General features: G+C 58.0%; 1 protein-coding gene across 6 annotated transcripts; it reads right to left on the minus strand.

Annotated features, from left to right (window-relative positions):
* Positions 1–7,299: 7,299 nt before the first annotated feature.
* Positions 7,300–23,782, minus strand: TNNT3 (troponin T3, fast skeletal type). 6 transcript variants are annotated; one of them, XM_065881293.1, is made up of 15 exons: positions 23,722–23,782; positions 20,553–20,585; positions 20,425–20,438; positions 19,944–19,960; positions 18,680–18,697; positions 17,275–17,289; positions 14,567–14,585; positions 11,864–11,909; positions 11,490–11,606; positions 11,335–11,412; positions 10,985–11,098; positions 10,792–10,901; positions 10,611–10,701; positions 8,909–8,949; positions 7,300–7,498 (listed from the first exon to the last, which is right to left on the minus strand). In XM_065881293.1, the coding sequence occupies exons 9-15, from the start codon at positions 11,571–11,573 to the stop codon at positions 7,444–7,446; spliced, it is 573 nt and encodes a 190-aa protein (XP_065737365.1). In that variant the 5' UTR covers positions 11,574–11,606; positions 11,864–11,909; positions 14,567–14,585; positions 17,275–17,289; positions 18,680–18,697; positions 19,944–19,960; positions 20,425–20,438; positions 20,553–20,585; positions 23,722–23,782; the 3' UTR covers positions 7,300–7,443. The 6 variants fall into 6 exon arrangements, with proteins under 6 accessions (XP_065737365.1, XP_065737364.1, XP_065737367.1 ...); XM_065881292.1 differs by lacking the exons at positions 8,909–8,949; positions 17,275–17,289; positions 19,944–19,960; positions 23,722–23,782 and adding exons at positions 9,564–9,604; positions 17,509–17,529; positions 18,489–18,530 and having other exon boundaries at positions 20,553–20,569; XM_065881291.1 differs by lacking the exons at positions 17,275–17,289; positions 19,944–19,960; positions 23,722–23,782 and adding exons at positions 17,509–17,529; positions 18,489–18,530 and having other exon boundaries at positions 7,444–7,498; positions 20,553–20,569.
* Positions 23,783–23,851: the final 69 nt, after the last annotated feature.

Below are 23,851 nucleotides of genomic sequence, written 5' to 3' on the forward strand. Positions count from 1 at the left end.
TTACTCCGTTATATTACAGCCATAAAGAAATGAAATTCTGCCATTTGCAACACGTGGATGAACCTAGAGAACATTACGGTTAGCGAAATAAGTCAGGGAGAGAAAGACAAATATTGTAGGTTATCATTTATAATGTGGAAGGTAAACAATAAAACAAATGACTGTATATAACAAAGCAAAAACAGACTTAGGGAGCTAGAGAACAAACTAGTGGTTACCAGTGGGGAGAGAGGAGGGCGAGGGGCAAGATAGGGGCGTGGGATTAAGGAGTACAAAATACTACGTATAAAGTAGACGAGCGGCGAGGGTATACTGCTCAGCACAGGGAAATACAGCCCCTGTTTTGTAATAACTGTCAGTGGAGTATAATCTATAAAAATGCGGAATCACCGTTATATACCTGAAACTAATGTAATAGTGTAAATCAACTATACCTCAATAAAAGAGCCTGTACATTCGATTACACTAATTGAATTATTAAGAAGATATTCTAAGCTTGTTTCTGAAGCTGATCATAGTAAATTATCTTTGGGTGAAGATCAGATGCTCCATGTCCTGCACCCAGGAGACTGTGCAGACCGGAAAAGACATCGTTTAAAGGACCATCCCCAACCTAGATGGAAGGACCCTTATCCGGTGCTCTTAACTAGCTCATGCACAGTGAAACTGAAGGGAATTGGCGCTGGAATTCATATTTCCACTTTAAAAAGGCCTCTGCATCAGACTCGTCTATAGAGAGGACCGCTGACCTCAAAGTCACCTTCAAACAACCATCAAGACAGAACAGGAAGGCGATTACAACAGTGGGGACACAGCTGACCCAAGAATCCAGGCCAGGCCTGTACGACCCATCCTACTAGTTCAATTGAACTGTTATTCAAATGTTTGTCTCCCTATCAAAATAGAAAGTTACTGTTTTGACTATACTTTTTCCCCATTGTTTAGGATGGGGAAAAAAATCCTTTGGTCAAGTTGTCACAAAAGGTGTAGCTACCAGCAGCAAACTAACCCATTGTTAGATCTGTCATCAAATTCCTCAGTCAATACAAGACTGATATAGGCTCCTCAGAATACCTGTCACTGACTTCTCAGACGTTCCTAATGTAACCACTCACCTACACCAAACCTAACCTTTCAGGTTCAAATTCTTCAACATACGAATGTGTCCGTCTCTTGTCTGGTACTACCCTCTGTCCTTAGAGACCAAGCACAGCTTATGCGGACACCCCCACCCCCACTCTGTCCCTTACTTAATTAACAAATGTCGTAAAGAGGAAAACACAAGTGAGTTATGCCAGCAACTCCCTTATGTCAAATACCGTACAGATGGCTTTTGGAAAGAGTGCAAGAGAAATGACCCATGGTTTAATACCATGTTAACAAAACGTCCAATTAATGAGGCTATCAATGAGAGCTCTCTGGGAGGATCACTTTCACTCCCCCAGGTTTTGTCTTCATGTGTGATATTGGAACTGATCCACCTTCCCAAGGATGGGCACATAAATGACTTAACAGCTGGCACATAGATTTATGTTTATTGTGTCATTAGGTTACCCCACTGTCAATACACAAGGAAATAAATGAGCCTCCTTTCTCTCCCCATTACAGAGTCAACAGATCCATGTTAGCAGGATACCAAGAAACCTGGTGGCATATTCTCTTAGAAAACCTAATTCCTAATGCAGGAATGTATGTAAACAGAGAGATGATCAGAAATCTATCAGCCACTCTTGGTCAAAGAGCTGAGGAGACTGCAAAAATCACTGAAGCACAACACGCGTCCCTAAACTCCTTAGTCCAAGTCGTATTAGATAACAGGGCTGCCTTAGATGTTCCGCTGGCTAAACAAGGAGGTATTTGCACTATTGCTCACACTACTTGTTGTGTTTACCTCCGGAGAAGCTGAGACTTGTCTAGAAAGAATTTCCCAAAAGCCAAGTTGGTTACAAGATGTAAGAAGAACTGACGCTTTAAGTGAGCTGTTTAGTTGCTCTCTTCAGGCATTAGCCATTTTTCACTCTGCTTTACAGATGGTTATTATTTTCACAACATGTATTTATCGCTCTTTTCCTAACTATCAACCTACTTGTGATATGTATGACTGCCTGCTTTAAGTCTACTGCTAAAAGCACATGTACAATGTTTGTGTGACCATCCAGCATAACTGATCAAATGTATAGCGTATAAATCGTCTCCCCATTAGCGTACTTCTGTGCTTGTTTACCTTGTCTGATTAGTTTCCCCCCAACGTGGATAACTAAATCTCTACACACATATAAACAAACAGAGGAGGCCTAACACCAAAGGGCATGATGGACCCAGGGCGGATAGCAACCACCCTGGCATCAAGGGACAGATATGTTGATCGTCAATGCTTTCTATTGAGACTTTATGATCAAAGGGGAGAAATGATGAAAGAAATTTTCACATATCCAGGTTTGGGGAAATCATTCTGGCTTATACATGATTTAACTTGGATTTTATGCTAAGAAAAACAGCCTAGCACACATGCATCGTACGTCTGCTTTAATCATTAAAGGAAAGAGCGTATAGACCAGAAGTGAAGAATGTCCACGTTCAAAATAAAGATAAATGCCTCCCTCCCTGGGATGCCAATGCTAGCCCTCCTTTGATGATAAGACTCCCTTCCCAGGCGCCCAGGCCATGCTGACTCACTGTGTACGTGCTGATCTGTTTTTTCTCGAAAACTTGAAGGAATGTACCCCTGACTTGTTTGATGTTCTTTGTTCCAAAAAGACATAAAACCGTGCTGAAAACCCGTGCTTCTTGGGAGCAGTCCCTCAGCGTTATCTGAGAGGCTATCTTCTGGGCTATAGTCCTCAGTCTGGCTCACATAAAATTCTTTTCTATTCCTATTGTAGACTGTTTGAGTATTTCTGTCAACATAAGTCATCAGAGGGGTGTTACTTGGAGACTGAATAATTCTGTACTCCACTAATTCTTCATCCAGTCATGTCAGTGATGACCCTTGCCTCAGTCAAGCATCACATTAATGAAGATTTTCTCGTTCTATCCCTCCTTCTGCATTTATTAGCTGCATTCTTTCCTTCCCCTCACTGACATCTGTGTCCTGTTCACCTAGTTGGTCTGAACTGGCAACAGTGGTAGTTTACATTTGATTTCTCATTTGCTGCGATCTCTCACGTTCTCTTTTCTGTGAGCTGATTACTCCCAACTTGGCCCGTTTTTCTACACAATTGCTTGCCTTTCTAATGGTATCCTAAAGTTCCTCATACGTCCATCCTCCGGGTCTGAGGGGGATTGGTCCCAGGACTCCACAGATACCAAAATCCAGGGATGGTTAAGTCCCTTATATAAAACAGTGATGTCTTGCAACCTAAGCACATCCTCCTGTGTACTTCAAACCGTCTCTACATTATCTATAATATCTAATACAATATAAATGCTGTGTAACTAGTTGTAAATACGACATAAATAGTTGCTGGCATGCGACAGATGCTAGTTTTGCTTTTGAGAACCTCCTGGAATTTTCCTTTCTGAGCACTTTCAGTCCGAGGTTGGTTGAATCCATGGATGCATAGGGCCTACAGTATACATTGAATACTAATTCTTCATCACTGACGTGTGTTACAAATATCTCCTCCCAAGAGATGCCTTGCATTTTCACTCACGGTGTCTTCCGATGCAGAGAAGTTTGTTTTTTAAACTTTATTCTTGTTGAATTTATCAATCTTTTGTTTTATGATTTGGGGGGTTTATGCCTTATTTAAGAAATTTTCCCTGGTAGGAGAGCTTTCTGATTACTCTCCTATAGTTTTTTCTTAAAATTTTGAATGTTTTCTTTTTCAGACTTAGGTCTTTCAATGACCAGGAATGGATTTTTGGTGGATGGTATGAAGGAGGACAGCACTTATTTTATTTTGTTCTCAGTGGATATGCAGCTGTTTCAGCTGTAAAAGAATGTTGCCCACCACCCAGTTCCACCTACAACACACCCTGAAAGGAATTCAAGGCAAAGATCAGGAATGAGACACTCTGTGCTCTGGGAAAACAGGCAGAACAGGCCCTCAGGTCGTTTGATATTTTCAGGAGAAAATTTATGAACCCAGATTCTTGCATCTTCTCATACTTAGAAAAACACTAAAATCATTAACTGAGATACCTGTTCCTTGTGACCAGCAGCAACCTTCTACCAAGATGTGCTCTTAATGGTACGTACCCCTTTACCAAAATCACAGGTATACTGATTGCCCTCTCCTACATCTTTGGAACAGTTCCTCAGAGCTACTGCGATGCTGTTTCCCAGGCTATAGTCTTTAGTAAGACCCCAAATGAAACTGAAACTCACAGCTCTCCCATTGTAGGTTTTTATTTCAGTCAACATATCCCATCCTTTCCCCCATTATTCCTGGCACCATGTCTGCCCCCCTCCCCATCAAGTTCCCCTGTGTGGGAGGCTTCACTCTCTTTTCTGTGTCCATCTGGGAGCAGACATTCCAGCGGCTTAGGGAGCCCAGCTTCACATGGGAGGGTGGCTGGTAGGTCAGATTCCCCAACCCCAGTCTTCTGATACTCAGACCCCATTTCCTTCCACAGGAATTTTAGAATCAGTGTCAATTTACATGGGAATCCATATTGGAATGTGGGTGAGTTGCCCTGAATTCACAGATTAATTTAGGGAGAGCAAACATTTTTAAAGATCTTGTGGAACATGGTGACACGTCCAGTGATGTAGCTCTTCTGTAATACTTTTCAATAAAGGGATTTTATTATCACTCTAATTATCTTTCACGTCTTTTGTTAGATTTGTTCTTATCCTGTTTTTTTACGTTTCTCTTGTAAATGGCATCTTTGAACCTCGCCTCCTACCTTTCCATTTTTCTCTCCTGTGCTCACATGCACACATCCTCACTCTTCTTAATTCTGAAAACTTAGAATTGCAGATTTTCCTGGGTTCCCTTATAGACAGTTATTTGATTGTGAATAATGGTAGTTTCTTTTAAGGGACTAGTAGGCAAGAAAACCTTCTAAAACCTTTTACTATTAAGATGACTTGCTGTAGGATTGTGGAAGATGTCTTCCTCAGGTTGTGGAAACTGCCTTTTATTCCTAATTGACTAAGAATTCGTAAACTGTGTTCTCTGTCATCCGATTTTTTCCCCCAGCCTTTAAACTCTTTATGTGTCGTAAATCGTCATATCACTCAGTTTTCTAATATAAAACTCTTTTTGCACTAGAGAGGACCCCCTCGGTCATGATGTAATTTTCAAAATCTTAGTATCTTTTGGTGGGGAGTTGTTTAATTGTCGGTTCAGCATCTTTAAGACGAAGTCAGTGTATTCGAGTTTCATGCTTCAATGCGGTAAAGTCTGTCTCCCCCGGAAACTGGCCATCTTATCTAGGTTTCATATATACGGCCATAGGGTTGTCTATGCTCCGCTCTTACTGCTGATTTAGTCTCTGCCACCTTTGTCACAGGCTCTCTCTTCATTTCAATGTGCTTTATGTCTTCTCCCCTTCCTACCTGATTTTCATGCCAGATGTTGGACTGTTTTGTCAGTCCTTTCGAAGAGCCAATTTTTTTCTCTGTTGACCTTCCCTGCCAATCTTGTTCCTTTATTTTACTGTCTCCTTCTCTTCTCCTTACCCATTTCCATGCTTCTCTTACTGTTTTAGTTTTTTGTTCCTTTTCTAACTTCTTGAATGTGATGTGTAACTTATTAAAAATATGGGTCTCCCCCAACCCCAACCTTCAGGCCCTGACATTTCCCTGTAGGTCTGGGGTCAGCAGCACCAAGTCCTGCTCTGGTCCCGCATTATTGCTCAGCTCCAAGGTGCTTCCCAAGTCCCACCCCAATTTCCTCTGTGATTCCCCATCTATTCAGTGTGTTTCTGCATTTCTAAACGTCCGCCAATAAGCTGCCTGCCCTTGGTTCTGACTGGGCTGCAGATCGTTGGCTGGGACATTCCCATTAGAGCCTGAGACTTGCTCTGAATCCTCCTCTATAATCTGCTTCTGAAATGTTTCACACGCCGCTCTAGATTGGAGGAACCGTGGTCCATCAACCTCCATCAGTCGAGCCTAACTGTTCTCTTTGAACCTCACGTGCCTGCCCCCTCAACTTAGAGCCTCCTGCCCTCTCTGTGACTATGAGATGTGCTTGAAAATCTCCCACTCCGATCCCGGACTTTTTCATTCCCTGGGTTTCCGCCATGTGTGACTCAGTGCGCATTGCTCTGAATCTGTACAATCTCGGTGAGCTGAATCTGCTTCTCGCATGTGCTGACCACCTCTCCCCAGGGCAGCTTTAGTCCCGTTAGTTCTGTGCGAGTGGAGGGACAGTGCTAGGGGGTCAATGGACCCCACCATTTACTACATGAAGGTGTTCATCTTCGAATCACTGCAGGAAAGCACAGTGGCTGTGCTCAGAGCATTTGCCCCGACTGCAAAGAGCCCTGTCACGGGGGTGGGGAGGGGCGCAGTCCACGCATATTTATGGACGTATATGCGGGGGAGGGTACATGAGGGGGCATGGATGTGTGCGTTGGGTTGCGTGCCATGTGCGTGCATGTGCCATCTGGGCGGGCGACCTCGTTGTCGGGATCCCGGCCCCCATGGCAGGCTGATCGGAGATGCTCCCTACTTTCCACCACTCTGCAGAGCCTTCCCAGGGGGCGGTTCCAGACTCCGGAAGCTTCCTCTGTGGATACTTGGCTGTGCAAGCTCCTATGTCTTGATCCAATTTTTGTGATTTATATTTTCCGTAATTCTATTTGGTCAGGACTTTCAGACTTATTACACAGCGAGTACTGTATTCTCAGATAATACAGAAAGAACGGTCTGTGTTTGCTGTGTCTGCTCCCTGAAATGTGCTTTTCCACTCCTTTCCTGGGGCTGTGTGCACCTCTCGTGCTCTGGACTCTCCTTCTGCCCCATCTCTGGGGGACGTTTGTGAAGTGTCCCACTGTGCCCTGGGCCTGCCTCCCAGACCCCCTGCAAAAGCCAAGCTCTATGCCCCAAACCAGCTTCAGAGCCGACCTGGGGGGCTGGGCGCTGGGGTGCAGAACTGAGCGGTGTGTGGGCTCTCGGAGTGGAGACAGAAGGTTCTAGGGGTGAAAACCCGTTGACAGAAGTGGGAGCCACTGGCAGAGCCGGTGGGCGTCCGGGGCATAGCGCTCAGGGCACAGTAGAGCCATGGCCCCGCGGTCTCCTGAGCTGACCCCTAAGATGAGTGCCCAGGGTCCTGCGGGCCCCCTAGCTGCAGAATGGCCACCGCCCCCCCAGGGCCCCATGCATGAGCCAGGGCACACCTGTCCGAGGGGAGTCTGCTAGCTTTATTTACAGACCCCAGAGGTTGGCAGCAGCGAGGACAGAGACACAGGAGGTGCCCGGGAGCTGGATGCCTCCATGTGGGCCCCACAGGCTGAGGGTCTCTGCCTCTGGGAACTTCTTCGGCTGCTTTACTTCCAGCGCCCGCCGACTTTGCCCTTGGCCGTGGTCCCGGCCTTCTTGCTGCTACAAATGGGAAGCAAGGTGGTCTTGAGCATGAGGGTATCCGGGACCCTGGCCAACCCCTCCCCTGGCCCCTGGCAGACCCCAGACCCTGGCAGCTCTGTCCGGTCCGACTCCGGAAGCCCCAGCGCATCCCCCAGCTCCAATCCAGCAGCAGTGACTCACCTGTACCTGCCCAGCCAGGCTTGGGCGGCTTTGCGCAGAGGGAGTCAGTGAGGCTAAGTGGGGGCTGGCGAGAGCCTGGTCCCCCGCCCCCTCCCTCCCTTCCCCACCCGAGGGGCTCGAGACACAGGCGGCAGGAAGACTCTGGGGCCCTACGTCAAGCAGACCCAAGCCCGCGTGGGAAGCTGCCACCTTCCCAGTTACTCTGTCCTGAAAAGAGTCTCTGCCCCCTGAGTCACAGCCTCCTGGGGCAGTGGGCTATTCTGGTCCTACACTCCAGGCCAGCAGTCCCAGCCTGATGGACTCGGCAGCAGGAAGGGTCTTGTTCCAGAATCAGCCACTGGTTAGAACTGGACCCTGGGGTCGGGAGGTCCCCCCCCAAGGGACGGTGGTCCTCAGGAGCCGGCTCCATCTGGCTGAGCCCTCTGCACGCCAGTGAGCCAGGAGCGAGCTGGGGGCCGCATCAGGATGGGCTGGTGATCAGAGCTCTTTTCTGGACAGCTTCGGGCTGGAATGGGCCCTGCAGCTCCCAAGGCTTCAGGAGAAGGCCGGGTGCTGGCGCTGTGCCCACAGCCTGAGAACCCTCCCAGCCATGCACACGCACGCACACACATGTGCCCATGCACATACCTGGCCAAACGGCCCCCTCTCGAAGGGACCCGCAAACACCCCTGCCCTGCACAGACGCAGGGAGGAGGGAGCGTCTCCTTCACCAGCCCCACTGCCCACCTTGGGGCGTGCCCCATCTCGGCCACCAGGCTCCGGGACAAGATCCCTCTCCGGGCCTTACCCAGCAGTTATTGTAAAGGGTCCCATGGACCCCGAGGGTTCACCGTCCTGAGGAACCAGTGATTTCACCCAGGGCCACGGAGGAGCTGGTGACAAAGCCCAGGCCCCCTGATTCCTGGTCCCAGGTCACCTTTGAAGTGACACGCTGCTGGCACGTCCGGGAGCCCAGTCTGGCTTCACCAGGCCACTCTGAAGGCTGCCCAGGGGGCTCCTGCCAGCCCTCCCCCAAGCTGCCATCCTTCTGGGCTCTGGGGTTAGGGCTGAGAGGAGGCTCTGGGTCCAGGGGTGCAGGGTCCCGACATGCTGGCCCAGGTGGCCGTCTGGCTAGTCCTGTTACTACCCTGCTGAAGGCCGGCTGCCACCGACACAGGCTGAAATAGCCAGGGCCCTGGCGCGCCCGTGGCAGCTGACCCGTGCGGCCGTGTGTCCCGTGCAGAGCAAGGGACAGGCAGAGCTACTCACTGCTTCTGGGCCTGGTCGATGCGGCTCCTGAGGTTGGTAATCTGCAAACAACACAGGCGACTTACCTGCCGCGTCCAAGCAGGGCCAGGCCGGGGAGTGGCCTCCTGCCCCGTGGGCCCCTTGGCGGCCCTGGCAGGTCTTGGCACTCTTACTGCGTCCCGGCTCCTTTGGTTGGAGGACCCTTGGGCTTGTGCCTCCGACCTACTCTTGATGGCCCGAGCTGGAGACCTGGGCTATGACACACAACAGCCCAGGAGCTGCCACTTACCTTCCAGACTCTGCGGGATGTGGGGCAGGGGCCACGGGGCGGAGGTGAGGCTTGCAAACAGAGCCCCTACCTGGTGGGCCCGAGCTCAGAGCCCTGCGGCCTCTCAGTCCTCCGCCCAGCTGCTCTCTCCTGCCGACTGCCCGGGGCGGGGAGGCTGGGGGAAGGCAAGGCCCGGCCCCCGCTGCCAGCCAAGACGGCAGGTCAGCCTCAGCAGCCCCCAGGTGGCAGGCAGGGGGGAGGAGGAAGGCGGGAGGAGAAGAGGAAGGCCTCCGGGGTCTCCGTGCCCCCTGCCGCCGACACCTGCAACGACCCAGGTTTTCGCCATGCGAGAGGCCCACCGTGCATGAACACTCAGAGCCTGGCCCAGGGCGGACTCCGGCTACTTACAACTTGGCCAGCATCTCCACTCTGGCCCGGACGTTCATGATCTAGAAAGACCGAGACGGTTAGGGGGCTGGGTGGGTAGTTGAGGCTTCGGCACCCACCGTGCGCTGGGCTATTCTGGGCCAGGGCTCGTGTGGTTCTTTTAGCGCCCGGGGACCCATCGTGGGCCATGCACAGTCTGTCGGGCCCCGGCTCAGCCTCCTGGACAGGAGTAGGGCCGCTCTGGGCTCTCTCTGAAGCCCATTTCCGAGGCCGGCCCTCCCAGGGGAGTATCAGCAGAGAGCCGTGATGCCCCCACGCCTGGTCCTGCCTGCGGGCCGGCAGCGATACACATGCCCCTGGGGGTGGCCAGGGATGGGCGTGGTCCCGCTCCAGTTAGAGGTGGGGAAATCGAGGCTCAGGAAGACCAGGCAACTCGCCCAAGGGCACCGGGATCCTGAGAAGGAGGCAGGACTTGCCTGTCTGTCAGTACTGGTCTCCCACACCCTCCATCTCAGGGGCCAGTAGAGGAAGCTGGGAGAGGTGCCCTGAGAGCGGAAGGTCCTCTCCCCGGGACCCTGGAGGCCAGAAGGGTCTGTGCTTCACGCAGCGGGTCCTTCCCCAGGACTGGTGCCCCCAGCCCCACCCCCAGGCCCAGACTCCGAGGGACGGTGTCCACCCAGGGCTGCCGTCCTGAGTCGTGAGCCCCTCTCAGGCAACTCCTGGCGCCCAACCCCTGGGGGAGGGGCACTGTCCCAGCCCCCTCCCCAGCTCTGAGCTTGGGGGCCTGGGAGGGGACTGGGGAGGACCCCCACCACAAAGGAGCTCGGTGCCAACCTGGTGGGCTTGGGACACTGCTGGCTTTCCACGGTCTCCCCCCAGCCCCCCGAGGGCACTCTGCCCCAATGCTCCCTCTCGCCAGCCCTGGGAGCCAGAATGATGTGGGGAGACTGGCCTGGAGGACACCCAGGCAGGGTCCCCCGCAGGACAGGGGCCTCGTCGGGGTCCGAGGGGACTCAGGGGTGTCCAGGGGTGCCCGCTGGCAGATGAGGGCAGAGGTGCTTCACTCACTTCGTATTTCTGGCGCTTCAGCTTCTCCGCGTACTCAAACTTGTTGGTCTCCAGCTGGTACAGGGTTTCCCAGAGCTCCTTGGCCTTGTCCCTGGGGAGGGAGCGGCAGAGAGGGAGGGTTGGCAGGTCAGCCCCGGGAGGCTGGGGCCGGGCCCCCCCACACCCCGAGGGGCATCCTCACGTGAGCTTCTCCTCGCTGAGGTGGTCGATGTTGAGGGGCTTCCGCCGCTCGGCCAGGACTTTCTTCTTCATCTCCCGGGCCGTCTGCTTCTTGCCTCTCTTCTGGTCAGCCTGAGGGGACACGACAGTGGGGACGTGGCACGGCCGGCCTGAGGGCGTGGCGGGGACCCCCGGGCCACAGGCCCCGTGCTCACCTTGGCCAGGTAGCTGCTGTAGTTGACGCCCATGGAGGACAGGGCCTTCTTCTTCTTCAGGTCGTCCTCGGCCTTCCTCTTGGCGTCCTCTTCCTCCCGCCGGGCTTTCTCCTCCTGCGGAGACCCCACCCCGAGACTTCAGGGCAGGCATCGAGGACTGCCTGGGCTTGGAACCTTCTGGAAGGTCCAGGTCCTGGTCGGGTCAGCCCTCTCGCGGGGGTCCTGCGGGGCGTGGGGACCTTAGCCACCGGCCCGGGTCCTTGGCCAGTGTCAAGGGGAACGTCGGGAGAAGGGGGGTCTGGGAGCCCTGCGTTTCTGGGGCCGGGGGCTGGAGGCGGGGGGTGCCTCACCGCCAGCCTGTTCTGGCGCTCCCTCTCCTTCTCGGCCCGGATCCTCTGCTGTTCAGCTCTCTCCGCACGGCGCTTCTCCTGCAGCCAGACGAGGGCCGGGTCACTGCGGCCTGGCCACCCCGGGCCCGCGCCCGCCCACGGCTGCCGGCACTCACGATTCTCTCCTTGAGCGCGACCAGCTCCTCTTCCTCCTTCTTCCGGGCCTCGAAGTGGCTGTCGATGAGAGCCTGCAACTCCATGAGGTCTTTGTTCTGCCGCTTCTTCTGGATGTCCTGTGTGGAACAGGCCCTTCACCCCCAGCCCTTCTCCGGAACTCCGGGCTCCCTGGCCCTCCTGGGGGCCGGCGGCTGCCTGCTCCCTTAGCCACAGGGTAGGAGCGGTGCCCTCCCCGTGGTGAGTCCAGGTTCTCTGGAACCAGGGAGCCTTAGCTCTGGCTGCTCTGGAGGAGGTGACCTCCTCAGGCCTAGCCTGCAGCCTGAAAGCTGGGGGCTGCGGGGAGGGTGTGTTGATCTGGGTCCCGGAAACTTACATCGAAGTCTACTTTCTCCCCTTCCGGGATCTTAGGAGCAGTGAGTCTGAAGAAGAGAGAGAGGCTCATGAGTGGAGACGAGTGGGGACCCCACCAGGACAGCTGGCCTGACCCAACCTGGCCTGGCCCTCCCGCCTTTCAGCCTGGCACCTGGCTGGGGACACACTGCCTGACCTTTGCTCTTATCACACATATAACCCACTGTCCCCAGAATGGCTTGATCCTTCGAGGACGTTTCAAGCATCCCTCTGTTTTGCCAACTTCTGGACCTCGCAAGAGCTGTCTCACCCCGCTCTGTCCAGGAAGGGTAGCCTAGCTTTCTTTCTCAAACAAACAAACAAATGTGGCGAGGTCAGACCAGAGGGCAGGGTGGTCACCGCACACCCTCCCAGGGCCTTTGGCCTCTGTGGTCAGGAACGGCTGTCTCGGATGACCCTTTGCGTTTCTCTGGCCTCTCTTTGATCTTTCTTTCTGGGGACCCAGAGGAAGGGGGGCTGGGCAGAAAGCAGTGCGAAGAAGAAATGAGACCTCTCCCTGAATCCGGCCGGCTGTAACAGCCATGGTCTCCACCCTCCCCTGAATACATTTCAGATGGAGCAAAGAGTTAAGTCAACAAGAACAACAGCAATTTCTCCAAAAAAGAGGAAAGTGGAACTGAATATGGACCGGGATGCTGGCGCAGGAAAGGATTTTCTAAGCTCGGAAGGTCCTGCTCGGGAACTCCATGCAAATGAAAAACTTATGGACATGGAAAAAGACACAACGCAAAAGGGGGGAAAGAAAAACCAGACTAGAAAAATCTTTTCAGCAAATACAGAGAAGACTTATATCCTTATGCAAACCGATGATTAAGAAAACACAGAGACACCCCCGCCGTTAGATAAATGGGCAGAGAGCGTAAGCTAGCAGCTCCCCAAGAAGAAAGACCACCAGTCAACACACGAGGGAAAGGCCATCAAAGGAATGCGAAGGAAAACAACCCAGAGAGGCCGTTTCTCATCCATCCGTCAGAGGCTCCGTGTGCAGGCACGTCGCGGTCCCCGGGCATGCGGTGTGGAGACCGCGCTGGCGGCCCTCGTGGACGCCGTTTGGCAGACGATATCAAAAGCCTTAAGAACGTTCCTACTCTTTGACCCAGTAATTCCATTCTGGGAATGAGGCCTAGGGAAATAACCCGAAAGACAGAAAATGCTTTCCACCCAGCGTTATTTATGATAGTAAAATATTGGGGAAAGCCTTAATATCCTGCAATAGAGGAATGGTTAGGAAAATTATGGTTTGTTCAATTGATGGAATATTATGTGACCATTCAAAATATTTAAGAAGACTATGGAAAAACACGGAAAAATACTTAGAGACAGCGCTGCATTTTAAAAAGAAGCAGAATTCAAGGCTGTATAGACAGGACGATGTTTGAAAAACAGCTCAGTTTCAGTCTCTTTTTCCGAGCCCTATGCATGGAAAAAAAGTAGGAAGAAATAAGGCCTTTTTATGCCTTTCTACTCTTTTCCGCAGTCTGGCAGGCGGGGTGGGAGAGTTATAGATGATTTTTTTTTTCATTGGACTTTTACGTATTTTCCAAATTTTCTTTAATGAGGTGTTTTATTTTCATAACGAAAGCACAAACATTTTTTTAAAACTAGAAAATATCTTGTGACCCGGCAGCTTTCTTTAAAACTGCTGAAAAATAAAGTGTAACGGACGGAAATGTGCTGGCTATCCGTTCACATATTTCCAGTCTTCTCTGGAGAGTCCGTAAGGCTCCCCTAAGTGGGAGCGAACACTTGGCATGTGCTCACACGCGCTGACATTCCATCCCGTGCAGAGCAAAGGCAGGCATGAATCCTCTGAAGGATAAGGGGGATGAAGCATGTGCAAAGTGCCGTGGGTTCGTACGTACTTATCAGAAACAGAAAAGTCAGGAAAGTCGGATTAAAACAAAACATCTCTGAACCACTCACTGACATGTGGGCAAAACGAGGGAAAGAAAGTCCCTTTGAGCAAGGAAGATGGCTCCCCAGAGAGGGTCGAGGCCCCCGTGACGGGAGGGATCGTGGCTGCGGTCAAGGTTTTGTTCCCAAGTGGATTTCAGGGGTGAGACCCTCCTTCCCACCTCCCCACTTTCACGCCTATTTCACATCTAGGGCCCTGGGAGATGGAGGGCAGCAGGCCGGTACGGGGGTGCCGGAGAGGGCACAGGGAGCTGCGTGGGGCCTCCCTCTCTCTGCCCTGTCTTCCCCAACTTCCTGCACCCCTTCCTCCCTCCGTCCATCGTCTCCTCCTGCAGGAAGGTCTCCTTGCCAACACTGGATGATCCGGGGCAGAACCACGCCCGACTGGACTTCCAGAGTCTGTCTCCGCCCGTCTCTGGGAGGTCTGACCCCCACCTGTGTGTGTGTGTGGGGGGCTGTCCCCAGTGACCCCATTCCCATGATGTCTCAGCAGAAATCTGGAGCCTTCAACACCAAACCAAGGAGCAAAGAAGCGGCTGCTGCTCTCAGGGGGTTGGGTCTCCAGAGCCTAATGCACTTTGCTGCCTTCCTCGGGGGGGCCCGGAGCCCAGCCCTGGGGCACCTGGTTCCACAGGTGGCCTCGGGCCCCGTCCAGCCTGCCCGCCCGGGCTTCTCCTCCAAGCATGGGCTCCAGGCCTCACCCTGCCCGCCCACCCCGCCCGACGTCCATCTCTGCCCACCCCACACTCACTTGAGTCTTGGCTTCTCCTCTGGTCAGCAGGGCACCGGCGTGGGGAGAGGGGAGAGGGGAGAGAGACCAAGTGAGATGGACAGCGCACTCCGGCCAACGGGTCCCTGGGGGCCTCAGGCTGGGGGCAAAGACCCCACCAGGGGCAAAGGGGGTCTTGCCCCCACTCTGGACCCACGGAGGTCCCTGTGGGGTCTGAGGAGGGGAGCTCGGGTGAGGGGCCCAGGACACTGGTGGGAGAAGGGAAAACGGAGCTCAGACATAGAGCATCCTCAGGGGGCAGAGGCAGGAGAGAAAGACCAGAGATGGCGGTGGGGGGGGGGGGCGGAGGGGGGGCAAAGACCGGGGGTGGGGGGAGCATTCCCCTGCCCAGGCTCCGGTCTGCTGGCCGTTCCCCACTGACCGCCCCATCATGGTGTCAGGCAGTGCTAAGTCCCGAGGCAGACGCAGAGCGAAGCAGCATGGCCTGGCCTTTGGAGGCCCCGGTGCTGGGAGAAGAGGACAGACGGGCGGGCAGGCGCGTCTGCGGGTCTGTGTGGACGAGCTGCGTGCGGCCAGGGGCCTTACCTGCCTCACCCTCCCACCCTTCCTCGGCATCTTCAGGAAAGCGCACACGCAAGAGGAAGCGGCAGGGCTGCGGGGGTGAGGGCCCAGGGCAGGCACCAGCCAGGGGGCACACCCCGACCCCTCTTCCCCTGGGTGTGCGTTGGCCTGGACCCTGTTTGTGACCCCAGCTGAAGGCCAGAGAACTTGCATCCGGGTAGGGGCTGGAGGAGCTGTGCGGCCAGGATGCCCCAGGAGAGACCCGGCCCCACCCCAGGAGGCTGGCCGTGGCTGGAGAGGCCACTGACGGCCTGTGGGTGCTGGCTGCTGGCTTCTTTGAGTCTTTCCACTGGGGGTGAGCGGTTCTGGGGACCGAACGCCTGGGTTTGGTTGGGCTGAAGCCTGAGGGGGTCTGGAACAACTCGGTTAACAAAGCTTCTTGGGGCCTCAGACCTGCAGAAGCCTGGCTAGTTCCAGTCCCAGCCCAAGGCCACGAGGGTGCTCACACAGAGCCCCGAAGGGCCTTGGGTCAGCTCGGCCCCAAAGTGGGGGCTCCTGACTCCCAAGGGAGCCTGTCCCAGCCCCTTAAGAGGCTTCTCTTCCAGAGCTTGGCTGGGCCATCTCACAGGACTGGCCTTATGACAGGTGGCCTGTCCGGGCTGCAGCCTTCAGACCTGAGACCCCCACCTGGCTGGGCTAACCCAGCCGCCCTCACGTGGCGGGCTGCTTCATTTGACCCTCCCTGCCTTCCCGGGCCCTGGGGAGGTCCTGGCCGGCCTGGATGCAGCCCGGGATCTGCAGGGGGGCTGGCAGCACCCTAGCCCCATCCTTCAGTCCCTGCCCTGGGCCCTTTGGTGGCAATGACGCCTGGCCATCAGCCTGTCTGAACCGCCAACACCCCCCTGCACTTGGTCTGGCCCCAGGCCTGTTGGGGGTGGGAGGGCCTTTGGCAGGGTCTCCCCTCACATCCCCCTCAGCTCACAGATCGCGCGGTTCCTTAGCACCCAACCCCACGCCCACAAAGAGCGCCCCCAGCTCCCTGGCACTGCTCAGTTTTCAGGTGGGCCTGACCTCACTTCCCCCCACCGCACCTGGTGGGAGGCTATGAGCTTGGGGAGACTGAGGGAGACGGCGCTTTGGGAGCAGACGCCAGGGGAGGGTATGGGGGGAGGCCAGGTGCCATGCAGCAAAGCTCCCCAGGCAGCAGGCAAGCGGGCAGCGGCCAGGCATCCCCAGCCCTGTCTGTCTGTCTGTTGGCCTCAGGGCTGGTTCCAGGGTGACCTGGTGACCTTGTGACCACCACAGCCCTTGCCTGCTCCCTGGCTCCTGCAAGGCTCACCATTCACTGCCCGACCCTCAGGGCCGGCACGCCCCTTTCTCTTACAGGTGGCCTCGCTTCGGGGGCTGTGCTCCGGGTTCTGGCCCAGCCGGGAGGCCCCCTGTGGCCCCCTGAGACATTGTGTGAAGGCAGGGGCTGCCCGACTAGGGCGCTGACTTGAGCCCGCACCGCCGTCACCTCCACCCCGGGGTACGGCCAGCCCCGCTGCGGGTAGGGCAGGCCCACCCAGGGGGCCTCCTCGCGCCTGGGTGTGTCTGGCTCCGGCCCAGGCGATGGGTGGGATGCCGGGACCTGACTGATTGCTCGTTTGCACGCAAGGCCCCCAGCTGCTCCGGGTCCCCGACATCCCCACCTCAGCCTCAGCCTGACTTTCTGCTTCACCCCACTTGCCTCTCCACCCTTCCTTTAGCCCCCGCCTTACTTCCCCTCTCTGCCCTGCTATCTGGGGCAGGGCGGAGGCCACCTGCCCTGCCTCTCCTCCTCTGCTCTTCCCCACCAAACCCTGGTGGATCCCGAGGGTCCCAGTGGACCCCAGCACAACCTCCCGAGGCCCACACCCCTCTCAGGCCCTACACTCGGCTCTGCTCTTGACCTCGAGGCTGACCGCCTCCATCTGCCTGCCGGTGACCCGGGAACGGCCTCGTCCCCCCAGCCCTGAAGGCCCTCTGCCTGCCTCCCGGCAGCCAGTCCCACCTGAGCCAGCGCCGCAGGCCTGACTGTCCCCACCCTGTCCCCAGCAGGAATGGCAGCGAGAGTCATGCAGGGAAGGAGGAAGAAGTGGTGGGGGCTCAGGCCCCGGTACGGGGACTGGGGTCGGGGGCGAACCTACCTTCCTGGACTTCCTCTGCAAAAGCGGCACCGTGGGGGGAAAGGGGGGGAAGAGAGAGAACCAGCTGTGAACCTTGGGGCAGAGGCTGAGGGGAGGGGAGCAGCGGGCGAGCAGAACACACGGTGAGTAGGTTACGCGGCCCCTCTCGTTCCTCCGCGGCCGGGAGGCAGCTCACACCCACACACGGGCACGTGTGCACACGCACCCACACGAGACTGAAGTCATGGCACATACCTGGTTCATGAACTTCATGGACTAAGGAGGCCATGGAACAAGAGGCCATGCGTGGGTCAGAGGTCAAAGGAGAAAGGATCCAAGGTTAATGGAGACAGCCGGTGGCCATGGGAGGGTCAGTGGCCGAGGCCGAGGGGTGGGGAGGGTGCGGGGAGTGAGCGAGACAAGGGCAGTGCTGGCTCGGGGCAGCGTCCCCCCAGGTCCCGTCCCTGCCTGTCCTCGGAGTTTCCAGCCCCCCTCTCTGCTCCTGTCAGGACTTCGCTGCTGGGCACGGGGCTGTCGGGGCCCTGCCTGCCTCTGCCGCCTCCCCTCTTCCCGCCTTCTTCAGGCCCCCCAGAAGGACTTCCATGCAGGGGCAGGGCTGTGACCTGGCGGGATGGCACCAGGGGCTGGGGGCCTGTAGCCCAGGAAGCTTCCTACCAGCCCGAGAGTGGGGGACACGCCTGCCAGGGTGCTTGGGCAACAGGTGCCAGCCCTCAGCTGCTCTGACCAAGGACCCAAGCACGGCTGGGGAGTGACAAGGGCTCCAGCGAGGGGCTGACGGGCCCGGCTCAGGGCGCTGACCGCGGGGCCTGCTCCGCCATTGCCCTGTGCTCACCGAGATCCAGCCCGGGTCCCTGGCCCTGCCGAGGGGTCAGGCGCTGCGGGGCTCTGAGGTACCCACCCTGGGGAGGAAGCCTGGCTTCAGGGCTGTCTCTGGGGCAGCTAGGTCTACATCTGGTCCAGCAGTCCCCCCACTGACCAGCCCTCCCTGGGCCGGGGGGTGGAGGACCCCGTCTGCCACCCTGCCCACGTTTGGGGGTACGGGCCCTCGGGGCCCCCTATCTGGTCAAGCACTGGCCGTGGTTAATGGGTTACGCTGGGGCCACATGTGGGGGCCCCTTGGCTGGCTGGCGCCTGACCGTTCCCCTCCGCCCCCCGCTGCGCGCCCCAGCCAGCCCCGGGCGCCCCATGTGGCCAGAAGCCCTGTGTCCTCGTACCTTCCTCGTGGACCTCATGGGCTTCTGCGGGCGAGGGGGGCGCTGGGTGTGCGGTGACAGGAGGAGAGAGGAGAGGTTAGGCCAGGAGCACACTGCACGTCCTTAGGCGGTGGGGGCACGCAGGGTCACTGAGGTCGGGGGGCAGAGGGCTGGAGGGCGGGCGGGGGGCTGGGGTCCTGGACCCCACTTACCTTCCTCCTGGGCCTCTTCTGAGGAGGGAGCCAGAGGGTGCAGGAGGGAGAGAGGGAACAGGACAGCTGTTAGGGGCCACGTGGTGGGGGCAGGGAAGGGAGGCAGTCCCAGGTGCGGGGGAGGGTGGTGGGCAGCAGGCGCTCCAGGGACGGGGGGAGGCTGGCCCTGCTTCGAGGGCCTGCAGGACCTCAGAGAGCTCAGGCCTCGGCCTCGCCTCTGCAGTGTGACCTCCTTCCGGCCCTGGGGGTCTCCGAGCCCCTTCCCCATCCGCGGGGAGCCTGCTCTGGGCTGCGGTGCCTATGCACCAGCGGGTCTCGCTAAGTTTGACTCTGAAGGTGTTATGGGACAAGCCCAGGAGATGTGGGCCTGAAAGCGGGCGGCCAAGGCAGGTCTTAGAGGACCCAGCTCGGGGGACCTGTCCCCCCCCCGGCCCCATCGCCTTCCCTGGCGAAGGGTGGCTCCCGGGACCATGGCTCCCTCTCAGAAAGGAGTCTTTCTACCTTTTCAGCAGAAAAAGAAATGTTTTGCTCACGTTGTTAGGGCAGCCAAGTGTTTTCAAAATATTTTCAAAACCTAGCGCCCAGAACGCCCCACAGGAGAAGCCTGCCTGGTGGAGTTCGGGAAAGCCTTCCCGCGGTTGAGCGGGTGCCAGCGGCCGCGCACGAGCGCCCGTCGGGCCTGAGAACCACCCGTGCGCACCCTTCCCAGGGGCCGTGGCTCCGCTCCCACGCCTGCCTGGGCACGACCCACCAGGAGGCTCCCACAGACTTGGGCTAGGGAGGGGTCTCCAGATCTGCCTGGAGGTTCCTGCTCCCAGAGGGAGGGGGGAGGGGGAGGATGCTGGGAGAAACAGAGAGAGACAGAGAGACAGAGACACAGGCAGAGACAGAGAGAGGCAGAGCTGTGGAGAGGCAGACAGGGCCCACACACCCAGACTTGCTATTAATGAGGTGAGTGTCTTCACAACCAAATCCCAGGTAGCTCCACACACCATGGACACCGTGGACGAGGTTATTATGTATAAATAATACATAACAATGCAAAAAGTATTAATGAGGGATCAATGAGTGCTTCCTATTAATCGAGTAACGAGGTGGGCAGTTAGGGGTGATGGCAAGTGGGGATTAAGGATGAGGAAGGTGGACAGTTACTTGTTGAGTCTGTGGGGGGGGACTGGAGGCCCCCTGGGGACGACAGTGGACATGTGGGGCGGGGGGACGCCGGGGGGTGGGGCGAGGGCACTTCCGGGGCTGCCTCGGTTACCTTCCCTCTCTACTCCTCTGCTCTGCCAGGGGTAGAACAAAGGAGGGGGGCCCGCTAGAGGGCGCGCTGCGGGCCAGCCTGGGAGGCGAGGAGGGTGGCGCCCGCCTGCCCCGTCGCCCACTGCCACGCCACTCCGGCTGGCCAGAGAGGGGCCCGGGAGGAGGAAGAGGCTCTGGCGGTGACTGTGGCTCCCGGGGAGGGGTCTGGGCTGCGGAGGCCCAGGTCCTATCCTGGGAGGGCGGCCCCGCTGCCCAGACGAGCCTGCAGTACAGGCCGGGTGGCTCAGGGACTGGGCCCAGGGCCCTGGCCTTTGAGAAGAGGTGCAGGGCAGGAGTGGGAACCCATTCACAGAGGGGGCGGTCGGACGCGGCTTCCAAAGGGGGCTCCCCGGGAGAGGCGCCAGCAGCGGCTGGCAAGGCCCTCCCCACCTGGACTTTCTGTCTAGAGGCCGATGCAGAGACAGTCTGGCTTCCACACTTACCCTCGACGTGTTCACTGTGGGGGAGAGAGGGGGAGGGGGGTGAGGGGGGTGGGAGCTCTCGGCGGGGGGTCCTCTGACCTCTGAGGACAGCCAAGGTCCAGGGGTCCCGAGGCAGGGCGGGTACTCACACTTCCTCGTCAGACATGGTGGGTGGGTGGTTTCTGCAGGGGTGGAGGGAGACCGGGGCGAGGATTACGAATTGCCTTGACCTAGAGGGGCTGGAATGGGTGGGGGATGGGCCCTTGGAGTGGGGCTGCAAGGGGACGCCCGTCAACAGGGGTCTTGGGCCAACTCTCCGGCCTTGGGCGGGCGGCTCCTGTGCTCGGGGCCTCCCCAGCAGGCCGCCTGGCTTCCTCCAGGGCTCCAGGCCCCCCAGCCCTCTTCGCCCCTGATCTGATCCCATTCCGCCCCCCTTCCTGCCCTGGCTCCAGCCTGGAGCTTGGACTCCCGGAGCTGGACGGGATGCTGGAAGGTCGTGGCAGGGCAGACATCCTCTCTATAGCATTCCCCGAGGAGGGTCATCCAGGATGCACGCAGCTCGTCCAGGCCGGCGGGGGGCGGGGGGCGGGGGCGGGGGCCCGCGGGCTGCTCTGCACCGCGGAGCCGTGCTGCTGCTATGGCCTCAAAACCTCCCTCTTGGTGGTCTCTGCTCTCGGTCCTAGATGGGGGGGGCTCCCAGGGAGCCCCCAAATTACAGAGCTTGGCACCTCCGAGTGGGAACCTTGGAGCTTCCCTGGCCTTTCCGCCCGCCATCCCCACAAGGCCCCCTCCTCAGGTGTGAGCCCAGGCCCCCTACTCTGACTGACGGTTTCCCGTGAGGACCCCGTGTCCTCTTTGGGGGTGCCCAGGGATCCCCTGGGGTCTCCCATGGCCCTCTGCAGAGCCCTCTTCCAGAATCACAAGCGTGCACGAGACATTCTGTTCCCCCACACGCACCCCCGTCTCCCCCTTGCCCCAGCAGACAGCAGACCGAGCCCCGGCTCGTGAGGACGGGGTCTGGGCTGTTTCTCTGTGGGGGCCCCTCAGCCTGGTGCCCGTGCCAGGTGCACATGGCCTCCAAGGACTGAGTGGACGGCCCCATCCCTCCCTCAGCCTGCTTTCCCAGGCCCTGTGGATGCCCTTGAACGTGTCAACGTCTGCGGGGAAGCCTGTACCCGAGCCTGGCTGCATGTGTCCAGGTGTGGCCGGCACCGGGCCAGCGCTCTCGGGGACCGTCTATCCGTGAGCTGGCCACCGCACAGACCTGAGGCAGCCGGGCCTGGGAACGCTCGGAGCAGCTGCATCAGAATGTTGGCCCCGGGTTTCGAAAAACAGAGTTCATGACAACTCGCTACAGCTTACTTGAAGACAATAGTTATGGCCCCCCGCCCCGGGAGGTTTGTATAAGAAAAACACAAGTTCATCATCTAAAAATGCGTTTACATCGCATTGCTAAGGTGGGAACAGTTTTCCAAAGCCTCTGTCAAGAATGTTAATTTTCCCAGAGCAATTTAAGCTCCATGCAAAATTAACCAACGGATGGGTCTCTGCTAAGCCCTCCAGGAAGCCGAGCAGCTTTCTCACATCCTGAGGTCCCTTCCCGGGGCCCTGCTGCCCCCTCAGGTTATAGCCTCTCGCTCGGTCTACAGCTGGGGTCTCACGGTCCCTTGGCCCAAACCCTCCTGGTGGGCCCTGCCCCTGGGTGTCGGGCCCCCGCCCCGCCCAGCCCCCCGTCCTCGCCCTACTGTGCCCACCTCTCCCCCTGGCAGGGCCCGACACCTGTCAGCCGCCTTGAAAAGGGGTGGTCGTGGCCTGAGTCCAGGGGTGGGTTATTTTTAAGGAGCCAGTGGCAGCTGAGACGTCCAGAAATAGGCACCCAAATTAGCCAAGACACCTCGGCCCAGAAACCCAAGACGATGGGAGGGGGGACTGGGAAGGCAGCCCCCGCTCAGGTCTCGGCCTGCGTCCCTGCCCCCGCCCACCCCCCGCCGGTCCCCGGGGCTGGCCCTCTTGTCTTCTGGGCCAGAGTCCCAGGGGGTGTGCAGGCGGGCTCCCGCATACCCAGGCAGGGTGCCATACCCTCTAAAGAGGGAAACTGAGGCCGCTCTGGGCTCCTTTTCTTCCCAGCAAAGCCCTGGGGCTGACACCACGGGCTGCTCTGTCCCACCCGCCCTCCCCCTGAGAGGGGCCCAGGGTGCGGTGTGCTTGGGGGCAGGGTGGCATTTCGACAGCTGAGAAGGAAACCAGTTGTCCATTTAATGTCCTGCCCCCAGAGGGGCCATTGTGAAAACAGCCTCTGAGGTCACCGCTCCTTGGGGACACCCTCTCCTTCCTTCCTTCCCAAGTGACAAGATGGGGGCGGGGAGGCAGGAGGCCCTGCTGCTCGCTTGCTGTGGGCCCTGACCCTGTTCCCTGACCCTCGCCCCCCCACCGACATCCCATCTCCTCCCAGAATGATTGAGGGCACCAGAGAGGCTGCTGCCCGGTGAAGGCGCCCCGTCCTGTGACGTCAGGAGGGCCAGCTGAGCCCTGGTTCGAGGGGGCACAGGAAGGACAGGAGGGGCCTCCTGGGAGTTCGTGCTCCTCACGTCCAGGCTGAGGTGGGACACGTCTTCCTTGGGCAGACAGGACAGACGCCCAGCTCCCCACTCCTCCCTCTGCACCCCCCAGCCCAGGCCCCGTCCACTCCAGGCCTTGGCCTCCGGACACTGCCCCCTGGGCTGCTGGGGTCCCCGCCACCCCTCCCCGCAGACCCACTCCTGTGGTGAACCCCGCCAGCCACCGTCGTAGCTGTCGTCTTTACAGACGGCGACGTTAGAGGCGGTGGCCGCTGGGCTGAGGGCTCCAGCCTCCTGGGAGAAGCTGGCCGAGGCGCCCCTCAGCTTAGCAGAGCCCCGTGGAAAGGCCGGGGCGGGGAGGGCGGCCGCACCGCAGCAGGTGGCCTCGAAGCCCTGGGCAGCACCCCTTCCCGGCTTCTTCACCTCGAATCGTCACCGTTGTCTAGCCGTCTGCCTTGGGACCACCCGCTCACCCCCGGGCCTTCCAGGGAACCCCCTCCTTCCTCCTTCTTGGGCCTCCCCTGCCCCTGTACTCTGGTCTGGAAGGGCTTCCTCTGCCTCTGATGTTCAGAGAACGTCACCCCGCGATGCTAGCACCCCAGACCGTCGGGACCCTGCGGTGGCTTCCTGGGTCTCCAGGACGCTGTGCTTAAAGGCTAGGGAGGCACAGCGTCCTGCACCCGGGACCCCAGGACGCACCCAGGCCCACTGGCACACAGCAGGCCGGCCCGGTCCCGGGGCTGCTCTCAGACGTACTGACCTGCGGCTGGGTCTGGAGAGATGGGCAGGAGCTCCCTGCGGACAGGACCGGCTCAGGCACTGCCTGTTCGCCGCACGCTCTCATGTTATAGTGACATTCGATCTTTCCCGGCAGCCCATTGGCCAGGGGC

This window comes from Phocoena phocoena, chromosome 8 (assembly GCF_963924675.1).
Source record: "Phocoena phocoena chromosome 8, mPhoPho1.1, whole genome shotgun sequence".
Classification (NCBI taxonomy): Eukaryota; Metazoa; Chordata; class Mammalia; order Artiodactyla; family Phocoenidae; genus Phocoena; species Phocoena phocoena.

Bases quoted from the DNA above. Each gene is read 5' to 3' on its own strand.
- TNNT3 (XM_065881292.1), bottom strand. The intron at 11,099-11,334 runs GTGAGGCACCCC...GGGTCTCCGCAG, and splicing joins AGCGCCAGAACAGGCTGGCG to GAGGAGAAAGCCCGGCGGGA. The intron at 9,605-10,610 runs GTGAGTGAAGCA...CGGTCTTTCTAG, and splicing joins TGAAGCGCCAGAAATACGAA to ATCATGAACGTCCGGGCCAG.